The sequence below is a fragment of the Hoplias malabaricus genome, chromosome 5 (assembly GCF_029633855.1).
Source record: "Hoplias malabaricus isolate fHopMal1 chromosome 5, fHopMal1.hap1, whole genome shotgun sequence".
NCBI lineage: Eukaryota > Metazoa > Chordata > Actinopteri > Characiformes > Erythrinidae > Hoplias > Hoplias malabaricus.
In genome coordinates, this window is record NC_089804.1 from 48175239 (window position 1) to 48188616 (window position 13378).

At 35.6% G+C, this 13378-nt stretch overlaps 1 protein-coding gene across 2 annotated transcripts in view; it reads right to left on the bottom strand.

Moving 5' to 3' along the window:
* ephb2a (eph receptor B2a) overlaps positions 1 to 12980 on the bottom strand; it is a 65862-nt gene extending 52882 nt beyond the window's left edge. For both annotated transcript variants that reach the window (XM_066670296.1, XM_066670295.1), the window contains exon 1: positions 12848 to 12980. In XM_066670296.1, coding sequence (XP_066526393.1) covers positions 12848 to 12947 — 100 coding nt within the window. In that variant the 5' untranslated portion in view covers positions 12948 to 12980. The remainder of the gene's footprint in view (positions 1 to 12847) is intronic.
* Positions 12981 to 13378: the final 398 nt, after the last annotated feature.

Below are 13378 nucleotides of genomic sequence, written 5' to 3' on the forward strand. Positions count from 1 at the left end.
CAAATCACAATAAAATATTTGATTGTTACCTTACTGGAGATTGTTTTGATAGCAATTAAGCTCTTTATGCCCTTTAGATCAGTGGAATTATAAGAAGAGTGAATTTATTAAATTATATTTAGCCTAATTTGGATTCCCATGATTTGCCATATTTATTATTGAACAGCATGTATCAGAAGGCATTTATAACCTGTGGGCTGTATGATGATATTTATAGCTATCATGATAAATTATGTCACATTACATCACATACGACCTTATGACCTATGACCTGATAAGAGCAGTACATTTATTAAATTACATTAGGCCTAATATGGATTCTTATAAATTGCTATATTATGCACTAAACAGCATGTGTCATTAGGCATTATATATTCTGTGGGCTGTAGGATGATATTTATGGTTATGATCATTTAGGTCATTTTACATCACAATATGCTTTTCTGTACATCTTACAAATGTCATCAGTAGGTGAACAGAAACTGACCAACTGCTGTTTCAATACAAAGAAAGAATATCTACTCAAGTTAAACTGGACTGAGTGTAGTCCAGTAATAAACACAAAATTGATAAATGTATTAAAAGTTTTTTTTCAATAATCTTGTTTGTTTTGTTTGTTGTCCCTAATAAAACCTTAGATTTTACTATTGTGATGTATCCTCTACTGAATGGCTTGGCCGATATCAATTATAGAGGCATATGTGAATTGTACAGGCATATGTGAATTTGCATTTTAACCCTTAACTAACCCTAACTCTAATGTTTTATGTATTTCCCACAAAATACTGTATATAATTTTTCATGTATTGGAATATACTGAACATACCAACTCCATTTCTAAAAAAAGTAGGGATACTATGCAAAATGCAAATAAAAACAGAATGCAAAGGTGTGCAAATAATTTAAGCCCAATATTTAAATAAACACATTAAAAAGACAACATTTTAAACGTCAAAACAAAGATATTTCATTGTTTTTTTTGTAAAATATCTCCCCATTTTGAATCTAATGTGAGCAAAACATATCAAAAATGTTGGGACATGTCAAAAACTGGCAACAGTGTTTCAGAAATAAAGATGAGTTCAAAGTGGGCAAATAGTGAAACAATTCAATAAATGTGTTTCTCTATGTAAAATATTAAAGAACCTAGGAATTTCTTCATCTACAGCACATGAGATCATTAAAAGTTTCAGGGAGTCCAGAGAAGTTTCTAGATACATGGGACAAGGCTCAAATGGCTGGCTGTGGTCTTTGGGCCGTTAGGTGTTAAAACGGACATATTTCTGTAGTGAAAATCACTGCATGGGCTCAAAATCACTTCCCTAAACAGTTTATTGCTTCATCCACAAAGGTGTACCATGCAAAGAAGCAATCATCGCTGTTCAAAGAAAAACATGTATAATTTTTGTTAATTTTTAGTTTAATACATCATCTGAACACAACTGTATGTTTGTTATGATGAATGGAATAATATAAATGCTCCAAAATTTTTTATTTTGGATACATTTTTTTATTTGGACAATGACAATATAATACAAAATAATGACAACAGGACCCAGAAACCCTGCAGCCTTCTCTAGGCCCAAGCTCATTTATGAGGGACTGAGAAGAAATGGAAAGGTGCAGTCCAACAAATCAAAATGTAAACATTCTTTTTGGAAATAATGGATGACACAATTTTTGATTTGTTGGAGAGGGAACATTTGGCTGGTTATAAGCGCACAGTACAAAAGCCAGCATCCATGATGGTATGGGGGTGCACTGGTGCCTATGGCATGGGTGACTGCACATCTGTAAAGGCACCATTAATGCTTAAGGATATATATATATATATATATATATATATATATATATATATATATATATATATATATATATTATTTGAAGCAAAATGCTACCATTCAGACCTTTTTTTAGGGAAGGCCTTGCTTATTTTAAACAGAAAATAAGCATTTTTTTCTGAGAGGAGGGAGGGAGGTGTTTTTATTTACGTTTTGTATATTGTCCCAACTTTTCTGGAAATGGACTTGTAATACTGTATATAATAACATGTATTACATCTTTCAAAGTCCTCAATCCAGCTAATCTGCACCTGTTTAAATTTTGAGCTTGAGTCAAATATATTCTTTAGTATATAAAACTATTAGTCGTAACCTGTTAAGATCATTCATAAATGATGTAACATGAGCACTGAAGAGTTTATTTATGAAAATGCGCTCTCATCTCCCTCTGTGGACTGCTATCATGAGGCTGGCTCTTTGTCTCTTTCCCAAGAGGGCCGATGAAAAGGCTCATACACTGCACTTGAAACATGCTGAATAATTCATGTGGAGTTAATTAATTCACAGTGAGCTTTGATCAAACATGACATGTGCTAGAAAATCCCTCACAAACTCTGCTGCCCACCATAGTGGGCAAATTCCATCTTAGCAAAAAATAGTGAGGGACAATCTTGGGCACATCATTTGCATATGCATTGTTCATTTTCACATGTACAATAGTGAGCCTACATGGCCGGAACTGCATACATTACTAGTCTGGTACTCATGAGGGGCCACAACATGTACAGACATTTGTTTAAGCCCCGTGGCACCACCCGATTTTCAAAATAATCTCTCCTCAGAACAAAAACGAAGAAGAGATTAGGTGTGGTGGTGCATGACTGGAACAAACACCTGCGGGCGCTAAGGCCCTCTGTGAATTCTCCATCATATTACGTTCCGTCTACACTCTTAGAACAAAAGGGTACTTAACTGTCACTGGGGCGGTACCTATTATGTCCCCGTGATCTTTAGCAATTTTAATTAGCGAACATATGTACCATATTCCATAACAAGTAAATAATTAAAAACACCAATTTTTAAAAGAGAATGTTCTGTATCTTTAAAATATACTGTTGGAAATTAGGAGCACTTTTGTACCATGGAGGGTATAGTTACCTTGTAGTGAACAAAAATATACCTGGAAAGTACATTTTTCTGACAATGCAAAAGAAAATATGAGGCTGGGTTAATGAGAGCTATGATACACTGTAAGAGGATGACAGAGTGGCTCAATGTACTTCAGCAGCAAACTGGAACAAACTCATGTGAACTGTAGAGAGAATGCATCCTTGATTTGGAAAGGAGACAGAGCCCATTGATCCTCTGTGCTCCAGTTCTGTCACTCAGCCTGTGGGTGGGATGCTGAAACATTTACTCGGCCGCTTGACTCACGCAGTGTGGTTAAATATGTAAGTGTGAGAATCAGCTCTGAAGTGGAAGCATTTTAGAAAACACTGATGAACCTAAATCGATTCAGTGAAACAGATTCCATTAAATTAGCAGTGGCATGTTTTTACACTTCTATCACAGCCTTTGATCATGGTGTGCTGAAATATTACTCATTACAAGTCCCTCAGAAGCCTGATTGCCATTTGGCTGTACTATTCTGCTGTAATAAAATAATTACCTGATTAATGACATGGTTAGAAATTTAACAGACTTAATACTGTATCAGTAAATTCAAGACTGCACATCAGACTTTTCTGTCTGTTTTAGAGGTTAAACTTAATAAATGTAATAAATTAGTTTTAAAGTTACAGTATAAGACTGTAGGCACTAGTCTTACATCTAGTCCTAGACCTGTGCATGGGGAGAGGTATTGAAATTGCTGCATTAACAGCTCCTTGTGGTTGTAAAAAATTTGGTTAAAAACATACCTGACCCATTTTAACGGTTTACAGCAGCTATTTTCCCACTCAATTGCCATACGTATTCTCATACCCATCCAAATTACTGAATTCAGGTGGTCCAATCACTTCTGTGGCCAGAGCTAGGGTCAATGGTATTATATCAAAGTAGAAGTGATTGGGAACAACAGCAACTCAGCCACAAAGTGGTAGCTCATGTAAAATGACATGGAAAAGTGTGGGGATGGCCCTTGCCTGTCCCAACATTACTGCACACCAGTGCACAAAGCAAGGTCCCCTAAAGGCATGGATGAGAGAGGTTTTTTTTTTGTGGAAGAACTTGACTGGCCTACACAGAGTCCTGACCTCAACCCGAGAGAACCGATGAATTAGAATGGAGACTGCAAGCCAGTCCTTTTCGTCCAACATCAGTGTCTGACCTCACAAATGCACTTCTGGAAGAATGGTCAAAAATTCCCATAAACAAAACCTTGTGGAAAGCCTTCCCAGAAGAGTTCTAGACAGATAAGCGAATACCTTTTGGCAATACAGTGTACCCGATTAATGCACTTTTAACAGCACAGCAGATTACTTTTTAAATGACTCACATCATTAAAAAATAGCTCATCTTTTGTTTATAAACACAAATGTCATTTTTATTAAAAGTTTAATACCTGCACTTTCATTTAATCAAAATTGCCCTGCTTATTTCAATGTGTACTGAGTAATAATCAAATTGCGTCATGCTTTTCTCATCACTGGTGATGAGACAAGACAATTTTCAGATATTCTTCTGTTTTCATTTATTCATTTATTTTTTAAGGTCCATGTCTGTTGTTGGTTATTTTTTGGCTGTGATTGTGATTTTTATTTGTATGGGCCTTGTCTCATCTACATGCAGTCCATGAGCTGTGTGTAATTTCCCAACATGCTAGAAGTGCATGTTGATAATGAAGGCTATATTCAAAATGGCTGCTTCTGTGATTTGAGAACGGTGCTTTTGCTCTTTAAAATTGCGATATAAAAGCAATTAATCTTTCAGAACATTCACAGCTAACATTTAGCCTATTGCAATCACAAATTTCTTCATACTATTAACTGAAAATTAACTAATTTAAAGCCTTATACAGTAAAGGAGCTAGATGTTTGAGGGCTGAAAAGGCAGAGAGTCAGCAGAGAAGCTGTAGTTATATTATACACACAGCATCCATCAGCAATTTAGCATAGCCCCCAAGCCACAAGCTGCATTTCCATGGCAATGTGGGCCATGGGCCGGAACAAACGCTTGGGAGTAGACAATCCAGCAGCCCTTACACACTCTTTCACCTCAGCCAATCAGCAATCAGCATACTAAAAATAATAGACCAGCAAAACTCCAATACACACCAAGAGACTGAGTACGCTACAGCATGAATGGACGGTTAAAGCTAAAGGTATTTTCTGTGTGTGTAAAATCAAAGAAGAATTTTTCACAGTGTTTAGGCCTTAATGTAAGCCAGAATTTGCCAAAGAATTTAAGATAACCACATGAAGAAAAATGTCTTGTTCCACCTGTAAACATGTAAGATAAAACAAATTGTAGAAAATGTAGGAAAGCACCAATACATGATTTGTGGGCTGATGTTTTTGCTAATGCTAAAAAAAATAGATTCATACAGGGTAAAAACTTTGACTAAGTCTACATGTTCTTTCAGAAAATTGAAAAAAAAATTCTTTAAGTGGGACACATGTCATTTTAGAAAAATCAGTGAATATAAATGATTGCCATTACAGATTCAGAAATAATTTGTAATGTAAAAAAGCCAGTTGTTCCAATGCCACATTGTTCATAGCTGTCGTAGTTGAGTACAGAGGACATGCCTGAGACATCACCCTAAGAAAATGTTTAGTTATTTTTGAGTCATATATTTTAATATATATATATTTATTTATATATATATATATATATATATATATATATATATTTCATTTAATGAAAGGAAGCAAATGCATTTGTAAAGTCAAAGGTTGGCCATTTTGTTTCCTTACTGAGATCTCATCAAAACAGTTTAATCCTTAGGCTTTGTGTTCAATATCCCAATAGCTTTAATGATTTTTTTAGCTTAGGGAAATGAGTGCCGCTGCATAATGATGTGTATTGATTGGCAGTAAATTTGATCTGAGCTGCCACTGCGAATCTTACCATTATGCAACAGGTTCCCTGCCACAACCCAAGCTAAAATTGGCCAGACAAAAGACTGATCAGCTTCAGAAGGTGAAAATGGAAAATAAGAGCATTTCTTAATAAAAGCATATGTAAATATGATTCATATATGAAACATAAACTAAAGAACACCAAACCTGCTTAAAGATGTTCTTGTATACAAAAACCCAGATCGTTTTTTGGTTATCATCTTTCATGCAGTTCATATGAGCTTTTCATGCACTACCAATTAAACAGTAAGAATTCCCAATTATGTAAATGAAATTTGGGAATTTGCATTGCAGAGAATTACTCTGTGAAATCCTAAAGGTTGCCTTTCATTCAGCCGCAATAATCTCCTCATTTACTGTTTATTCAGCAGCAAATAGAATTCTCAATTACATGAAACAAGTTTAGGCGTTAGCATGGCACAGAATTACACTGTGAGCTTGTAATGGGTGATATTTTTTCAGATGAAGACTGATGGTCTCTAAAATATCCATATCCATTTGCAAATCACATCTGCGCCTCAGTGGATATCTGAGTAGATTAGTAGCTCCGGGCCATAAGAGCAAATTAACTTTTCATCTGATTTTTAATCACTCTGAGTACTGAATATTTAGCTCAGGGAACTCTCCCACTTTCCCCCCAATTCTCCTTGGAACAAAAGCATCTGGGTCATTGACATGTTGCGTCCAAATGTAAACCTTTAACAAAGAAAACTGCAGCTAGAGACTCACTTCACTGCATCTATTTAAAGTGAAGGGCTAGAAAAACTGGGATATATAAGTAAAGAGTATTCTTTAATTTCACTTAGAGCTTTTGTAGAAGTGTCACATATGCTGCAAGTGTTGGGCCATAAAATTGAATATCATATTTCTCAAATATAATAAGGTTTCTCTCTTGAGTTATACATTATTAATAACATAAATAATTGTTTATGCTGAAGACATGACCTGCAAACACGTCTCTTTTTAATTCACCCATAAAATTACACTTTATAATCATTTTACTGGCATTATTATAATAATTAACAGCTACAATTCTATTTTTAGAAACAGTATGAGAAAAAGTAATGATATATAATTAAAGATTTATTTTGAGTTTATAGTAAGCATAATATATTCTTCACAATGCTGCAAAAAATAATCCTCAATATTTTTGGGTGACACTAATACTGATATAGATGATATTTGCACAGAACTCAGGGACAGAATACGCACAGAGAGATTATACTTAATTAAAATCCTTACTTATTTGGAATACATAGACAAAGCCACACTTAAAAATACTAACATTTAACCATCCCCAAAGAGATATGTATAAGGAATTACAATTATTTAACAAACACATTAAATGTATTTTGATCAGTGCCGTCTTTCCAAAAGGATGTAGTTAAACTTAAAGTCTCTGACCTACAAATCTGAGTCAAAATAATAATATTTTTCATTTATTCATTGTCTGTAAGCGCTTATCCAGTTCAGGGTTGTGGAATCACTGGGCGCAAGGCAGTAACACACCGTGGTGAGGGCACCAGTTCTTCGCAGGACAACACACAAATTCACAGGTTCACTCACACCTATGGACACTTTTGATTCGCCAATCCACCTACCAACGTATGTTTTTGGACTGTGGGACGAAACCCATGGGAACACAGGGAGAACACACCAAACTCCTCACAGACAGTCACCTGGAGCAGGACTTAAACCCACAACCTCCAGGTCCCTGGATCTGTGCGACTGCGAAACTACCTGCCTAAAATAGTAAGAAAACTATAAGAAAATAGTTTTTCTTATACATGGTTACATAAGCATATTTCCTAATCTTTAAACTTAAGCTCCAATCAGACAAATTTTCTTTTACATTTTAAATGGGTATTTTTATAAAATACTCTTTTTTTTATATAAATCACAGTGTATTAAACATTTATATGTTTATTTAAATGTTATTTAATGCCTCAAACTGAAGAGATTTTGAATTAAAACCACAGCGATGCCACAGCCATCCATAAACAGTAGCCAGAGATCAGACAGTGTAACAGATAGTGAGGAGACTGAGTGAAATATTCAATAATTGTATCCCAACCTGAGATTTAACAGTCAAAATATGTAGAAAAAATAAATGAAAAGGTTTCAACTGGATAAACTCCAAATGTTTCTCCAAAATGCTTTGTCTTATCATTGCAAGTTCAACTGTTGCAATTTTTTTGATCAATGGTGTGATGAGGTACAGATTTTCAACCTCTCCCATAACCATGCTGTTCTTGTTAATTAACTCTTGAGTGACTTGTGGCAAGTTGGGTTTGAGAAACAGAAAATAGTAAATGCTTTGCAAGAAAATAGCTAAATATAAAGTTAATATATCTTGTCCTGATTGAGGTAGATGCATCTGGTGTGATGAGTCATACACATCAGTTCTAGCTATGCATATGATATATTATATATGGCATTTCAAAATTAGTTTTTTATTTAGGAAAACAAGCTTCCCAGCAAATTAGTCAACACAATGTAGCTGGCTTAGAAAAGACAGTCCAGTTCGCCCGATTACATCCAAATTGACACATTAAACAAAACAGAGGAGACAGGGGGATAATTAAGCTGTCAGGCAGTTGGCAAGTCCCTCTTGAATACCTGATAATTTCACCATTCTGACCCTTTCTGAGCCTGCAGACAAAATCCTGTCATTTCATTGGGAACCATTTGGAGCATCTCTTGACTAACAGAAAAAAAAAAATCCCAATCAGACATTAACATTACATTTCTATTGCAAAAACCGCAATCCTGTGCCCACTTAGCACAGCTTGTATAATTACAAGCTAAACTCCAGCTTGATTATTTTTTCAAAAAGTAGTGACAGACGAGGGCAATGGCGACAGCGGCGGTCCGTTCAGTTGATCTCTGTGCAGACCAGACAGGCCTGAGCCAATGGCTTCTGACATGGCTGAAATCGGTCAGGTTTGCCCTGCTTACATAAAGGCTTGGAAAGATGTCAGAGGAGCCAGGGGGAGGTCTTGCTCCTAATACAGCAGGACGGGAGAGAGCAGCAGGCAGAGAGCCCTGCCTGACGCAAGTCACATGGAACCCTTGCTCACAGACATCACATGACCTTGTTACTGTCGCCCAGGTGCATGCAAACCACCAGCTTTCACAAGAAAATTGATGTGAAAATCAAAAATCAACTGCTAAGGTGGTCCAGTGGGCTACAACTCACATCAAAGCTGAAATTCGTACAGAAAGTTGTCAACAATCACATTTCATACAGAGGAATAGGAACATTCAAAAAATTCATAAAACATTATTTTATTTTGTGGTTAAAATGTTTATATTGCACAGGTTTTTTTTTTAATTAAATGCCATTACTTTCTTTCGTTATTTTTTGTGCATTTTAAATTTCCCAGAGGTAAAGTGTGATTGCACATACAACAGTCATAACAGAATTTGGTTGTTTTTTTTTTTTATGGGGGGTTCTTACAATTTAACAGGCTCATATAAGTAAACGTAGTTCTGATTAGCTGCCTTGTATTATACCTGTATGGCTGCATAATTCATAAAATAAATTTTTAAAAGTCTTACTTATATATAAAATGATTTTTTTTTCAGAATATCAGCCCTGTACATAAGCAAAACATTAATGCAGGCAGACCAGGTTAACGACCAGGTATATGACTGAATAACTAATCTTTACATTAACTGAATCAGATTTTTTTCCCCAGCTCTGATTATGAAAGAAGAAGGACTGTCTATCAACAAGTCAAGAGGGCGATATGTACACAGTTCAAATATTGTCAACTTTATATTTCATTCTCCTTTATTCTATTCACTGAGAGCTTGTGTTCTTTAGGTTGATGAAGCAGATGCATCTGCAGTGCTCTCAGTATTTCCTGTGAAAGTTTTGCTAAGTAGGTTTTAAGCCTCTAGAAACCACGGTGTGCAATTAAAACAAAATGTAGGAACACTAAGGGGAATCTTTCCAAAAAATTGCATAACAAAGCCATCTGGTCTGATGTGAAGTGTTTCACTGTAGATAAACTTACTCAGAAATCTTGAGATTTTGGAAATATGAATAACTTCCTCAATAAGTTAAATTGAAATAATAATTATGAATGCCTGAAATAACTATAGAATGAATTTTAAAAGCAGTCAATAGAGACCAAAATGAACAGCCCAGAGGAAGCACTTCTGGCTCTGATATATTCACCCTGTAATGCTGCATGTCATCTACTTTTATGTTAATTATATCATTGTTGTCCAAAGGAAAATATTTATTTCCATTTAATCCATTTTTAGTTAACGATATCAACTGAACACAGCAGCTGCCCTTCACACTGTGTGAAAATCTCATGATGGACCAATAGAAATGTTCCAAAATGACTTTGAATAAAATGTTGACATTCATTGAAATTTTGAAGTTTTTTTTCTTCTCCTATAAAGTTACTTGTTTGGAGATGTTTTTTTCTTCAGTCAGCAATTATAAATTTAGGCAAAATTATAGGTAATAAATAAATAAATAATCCATGTTTTTTCAACCAAATAATTGTTTTGCTGACAATCTGAAAGAGCACAAAAAAAAATCTAATTTACCCCCAGAAAACAAGCTCCAATCAAGAGGGAAATGCCCAAGTGTTCACTGTGTTAGTTAATTAAACAGGAATCTAATTTAGCCTCATCTAATCCATACGCTTTCACTTTAATGAGTGGACTGTATGTGAAGACTGGACTCAACCCAGTTTCACTTTAAATGAGAGTAGAATCTGACTAAGTGCAGTAACTAATGGAAGGACAATTATAAAGTATAGCACTGTACTCTTCTAATTCATATTCATCAATGACTAAAGTATAAATATATCATGCATGCCACTGTACTGTGCAACATGTTACACTGTAAGTCCCCAAAATCACAGAAGCAACAAGAATGCAGGAATATTTCTAACTCTGGACTCAAACAGAACTGAATTAAGAGCCATAAAATGTGCTAATGAGCTCTGAGTCTTCTATTAAATTGGTTTCTTTACAAAGGCAAAAGTGATATATAAAGGTGCCTTCCAGCAAAATGGGGCCACAGGGTGTGGTAAAAGATTTTTACTTGGAAATGGTACCTGTGTGATTAAAGGAAGATTTAACTGACTTAAAGAAGGGGTAGATGTAAAGCAAAAATAAACTGACAGTAATTTCTAGGATAATGAATATGATCATACACTGACATAAATATATGTGCAACTGGTAGAAACCAAAGTAAGGCCAGCACGGACTCTCTAAATGAGACATTTAAAACACAAATTTGGTTTGGTTTTAGGAGCCTCGGATTATTGTAGATTCCTTGATATTGCACAGAGATTGAAATGTATTAGTTTCAGGAATCCAGTGTAAAATCATACACAGAATTTTGATCAAGATGTTGATTTTCTAAATAAACAAGGACACATTGTGTCTTTGACATTGGTGTAGTTCCTAAATATATATGTGAGTGAGTGAGTGAATGAGTGAGTGAGTTAGCTACAAGCCAGTCCCTTGAGGTGCTTCACGTCTAATTATGTGGGGGCACCTTGTGGTCCGGTTGACACTTTGGAATGGACTGGGAATGCAAAGTAGTTCCCAACATTCCCCAGTAACAAGAGATTTTATTGTTGTTGTTTATTGCTGCAGTTATTCTTTAGTTTAGTTAGTGGTTTTTACTTTACTTTACTGTGTTTTTATGTGTGAAAAAATATATATTTTGAGGATGTTTGGTTATTCACTGTCCTAGCATATGCTTCTCTTATTTGTCACCTCTGTGTTTTGGGTGTTGCAGCAAGTGCTAAGAAACAAATTTCCTCTGTGTAAAAACTTAAAAAAAGGTCAATTCAACACAATTATTATTTATACAACTTCTGCTTCACAAAAAAGCACCACAATTAATTTTACATTTTTTTCTACAGGGAACAAATATCAGTGTGGGTTTTCCTGAACAAATATTTATTTAACACACTGGAAAAATAAAATAAGTGTCACAATTAGACTCTGCATCACTTTATGCTTTATTTCCAACATGTTTAGATGAATTGTAAATTGTACATTAAACCATGCATATCCTAGGTAGCCGATGTGTAAACTTATAAAAACGTCGAACAAAACAAAACGTGTAATTTGACGAGGGGCTCCCAAACTTCTGCACACGAGTGCATTGATTATAGCGCCTTGTTCAGGTGTTTATTTTTTCTTCCGCCCGTATTCCTTCAGGCACCGCCGGCTCCTGCGCACTGATTGGCTACGAGCTTATACTCTCACGTGGTCCTGAGGACAATTAACAAATCCAGGCCCGGGAGGCGAGGCTTGTATGAAAACGGGTGGTAAAAATCTGCACCGCCTCAGGTGCTGGCTCGACGAGGCAGATGTTCGGACACGGTGGGGATGGACAAATTCATGAAAATTCGTTATATTACAGATGTCAACAACAAGTAAAACCTTTATACTCGAAAAATAAGTGTCGGTTAAATAAGATGAGGAAAAAAAATCTCTTTAACCCTTTACATATCTTGTACTCATTCTCTGTCTAGTTTTATCCACTCGCCTTTATTTAAAATCGTTACTGGACGTAACAAAGCCTGAAAAACAAAAAAATATCTCAAATGAAATTTGTGCTTTAATTTCCCTGAAGGTATACTGTTGTTAAGTGATTGTACAGATTTCAAAACCTCAGTTATTCACGAATAAACACAGAATCCACTAAACAAGGAAAATAGAGAAAGAAAATGGGAAACATTTAATCGAAACTGGCTTTTTGCCTTACACCTGCACCACGTCCGTCAACAAACCAATGAACGCTTCAGACCTGCACTCAGATTAAGGTAAGACTAACGGCTCGCCAATATGCCTAAAACGTGTTTTCAAAACGTCTGTAAAATTGAGACTCCCAGTGCTGAAAGACAACAGAGGACTCCCACCTCACACAAGTTCTCTGTGACACACATTTCCATCCATCCAGCGCTTACACACACACATACACACACGTTGTCTTACCTTCCACAGCCCAGACAGGAGGCATTATCCACAATAAACGAATAATGTGCATAACTGCCGTAAAAGTGGCCATTGGACCATAAACAGCCGCTATGTTCATTGTAAATGAATGCGCTGGTCCATCTGTAACAGCGCTGTCTGTCTCCGCGGCCAATCCAACACAAGCCCATCGGGGAGGCAGCGCACACAACTACGCCAACTTTGGGCGAAACCAATGAAATACAGACGAGGGGGGTGGGGCAGGAGATGTGCAGCGCCAGTCTAAACAGAGATGGACACAACACTAACCAGTGCTGATTTTTACATCTAAAAACATAATCAGTTGCTTCAATAACATTAATAAAATATATATTTTTTAAATATTTATTTCCGTTTAGATATTTTTAAAATAACTGTTACCCCTGATATTCTACGTTCCTTCAATACTACAGTCTAATATTATTACAGATTTTCTTTCTTATTTCTATAATTGAAACTTAATTATATATTATAATTCTTAAAAGAATAATATGTTGTTTTGCAATCTATAAA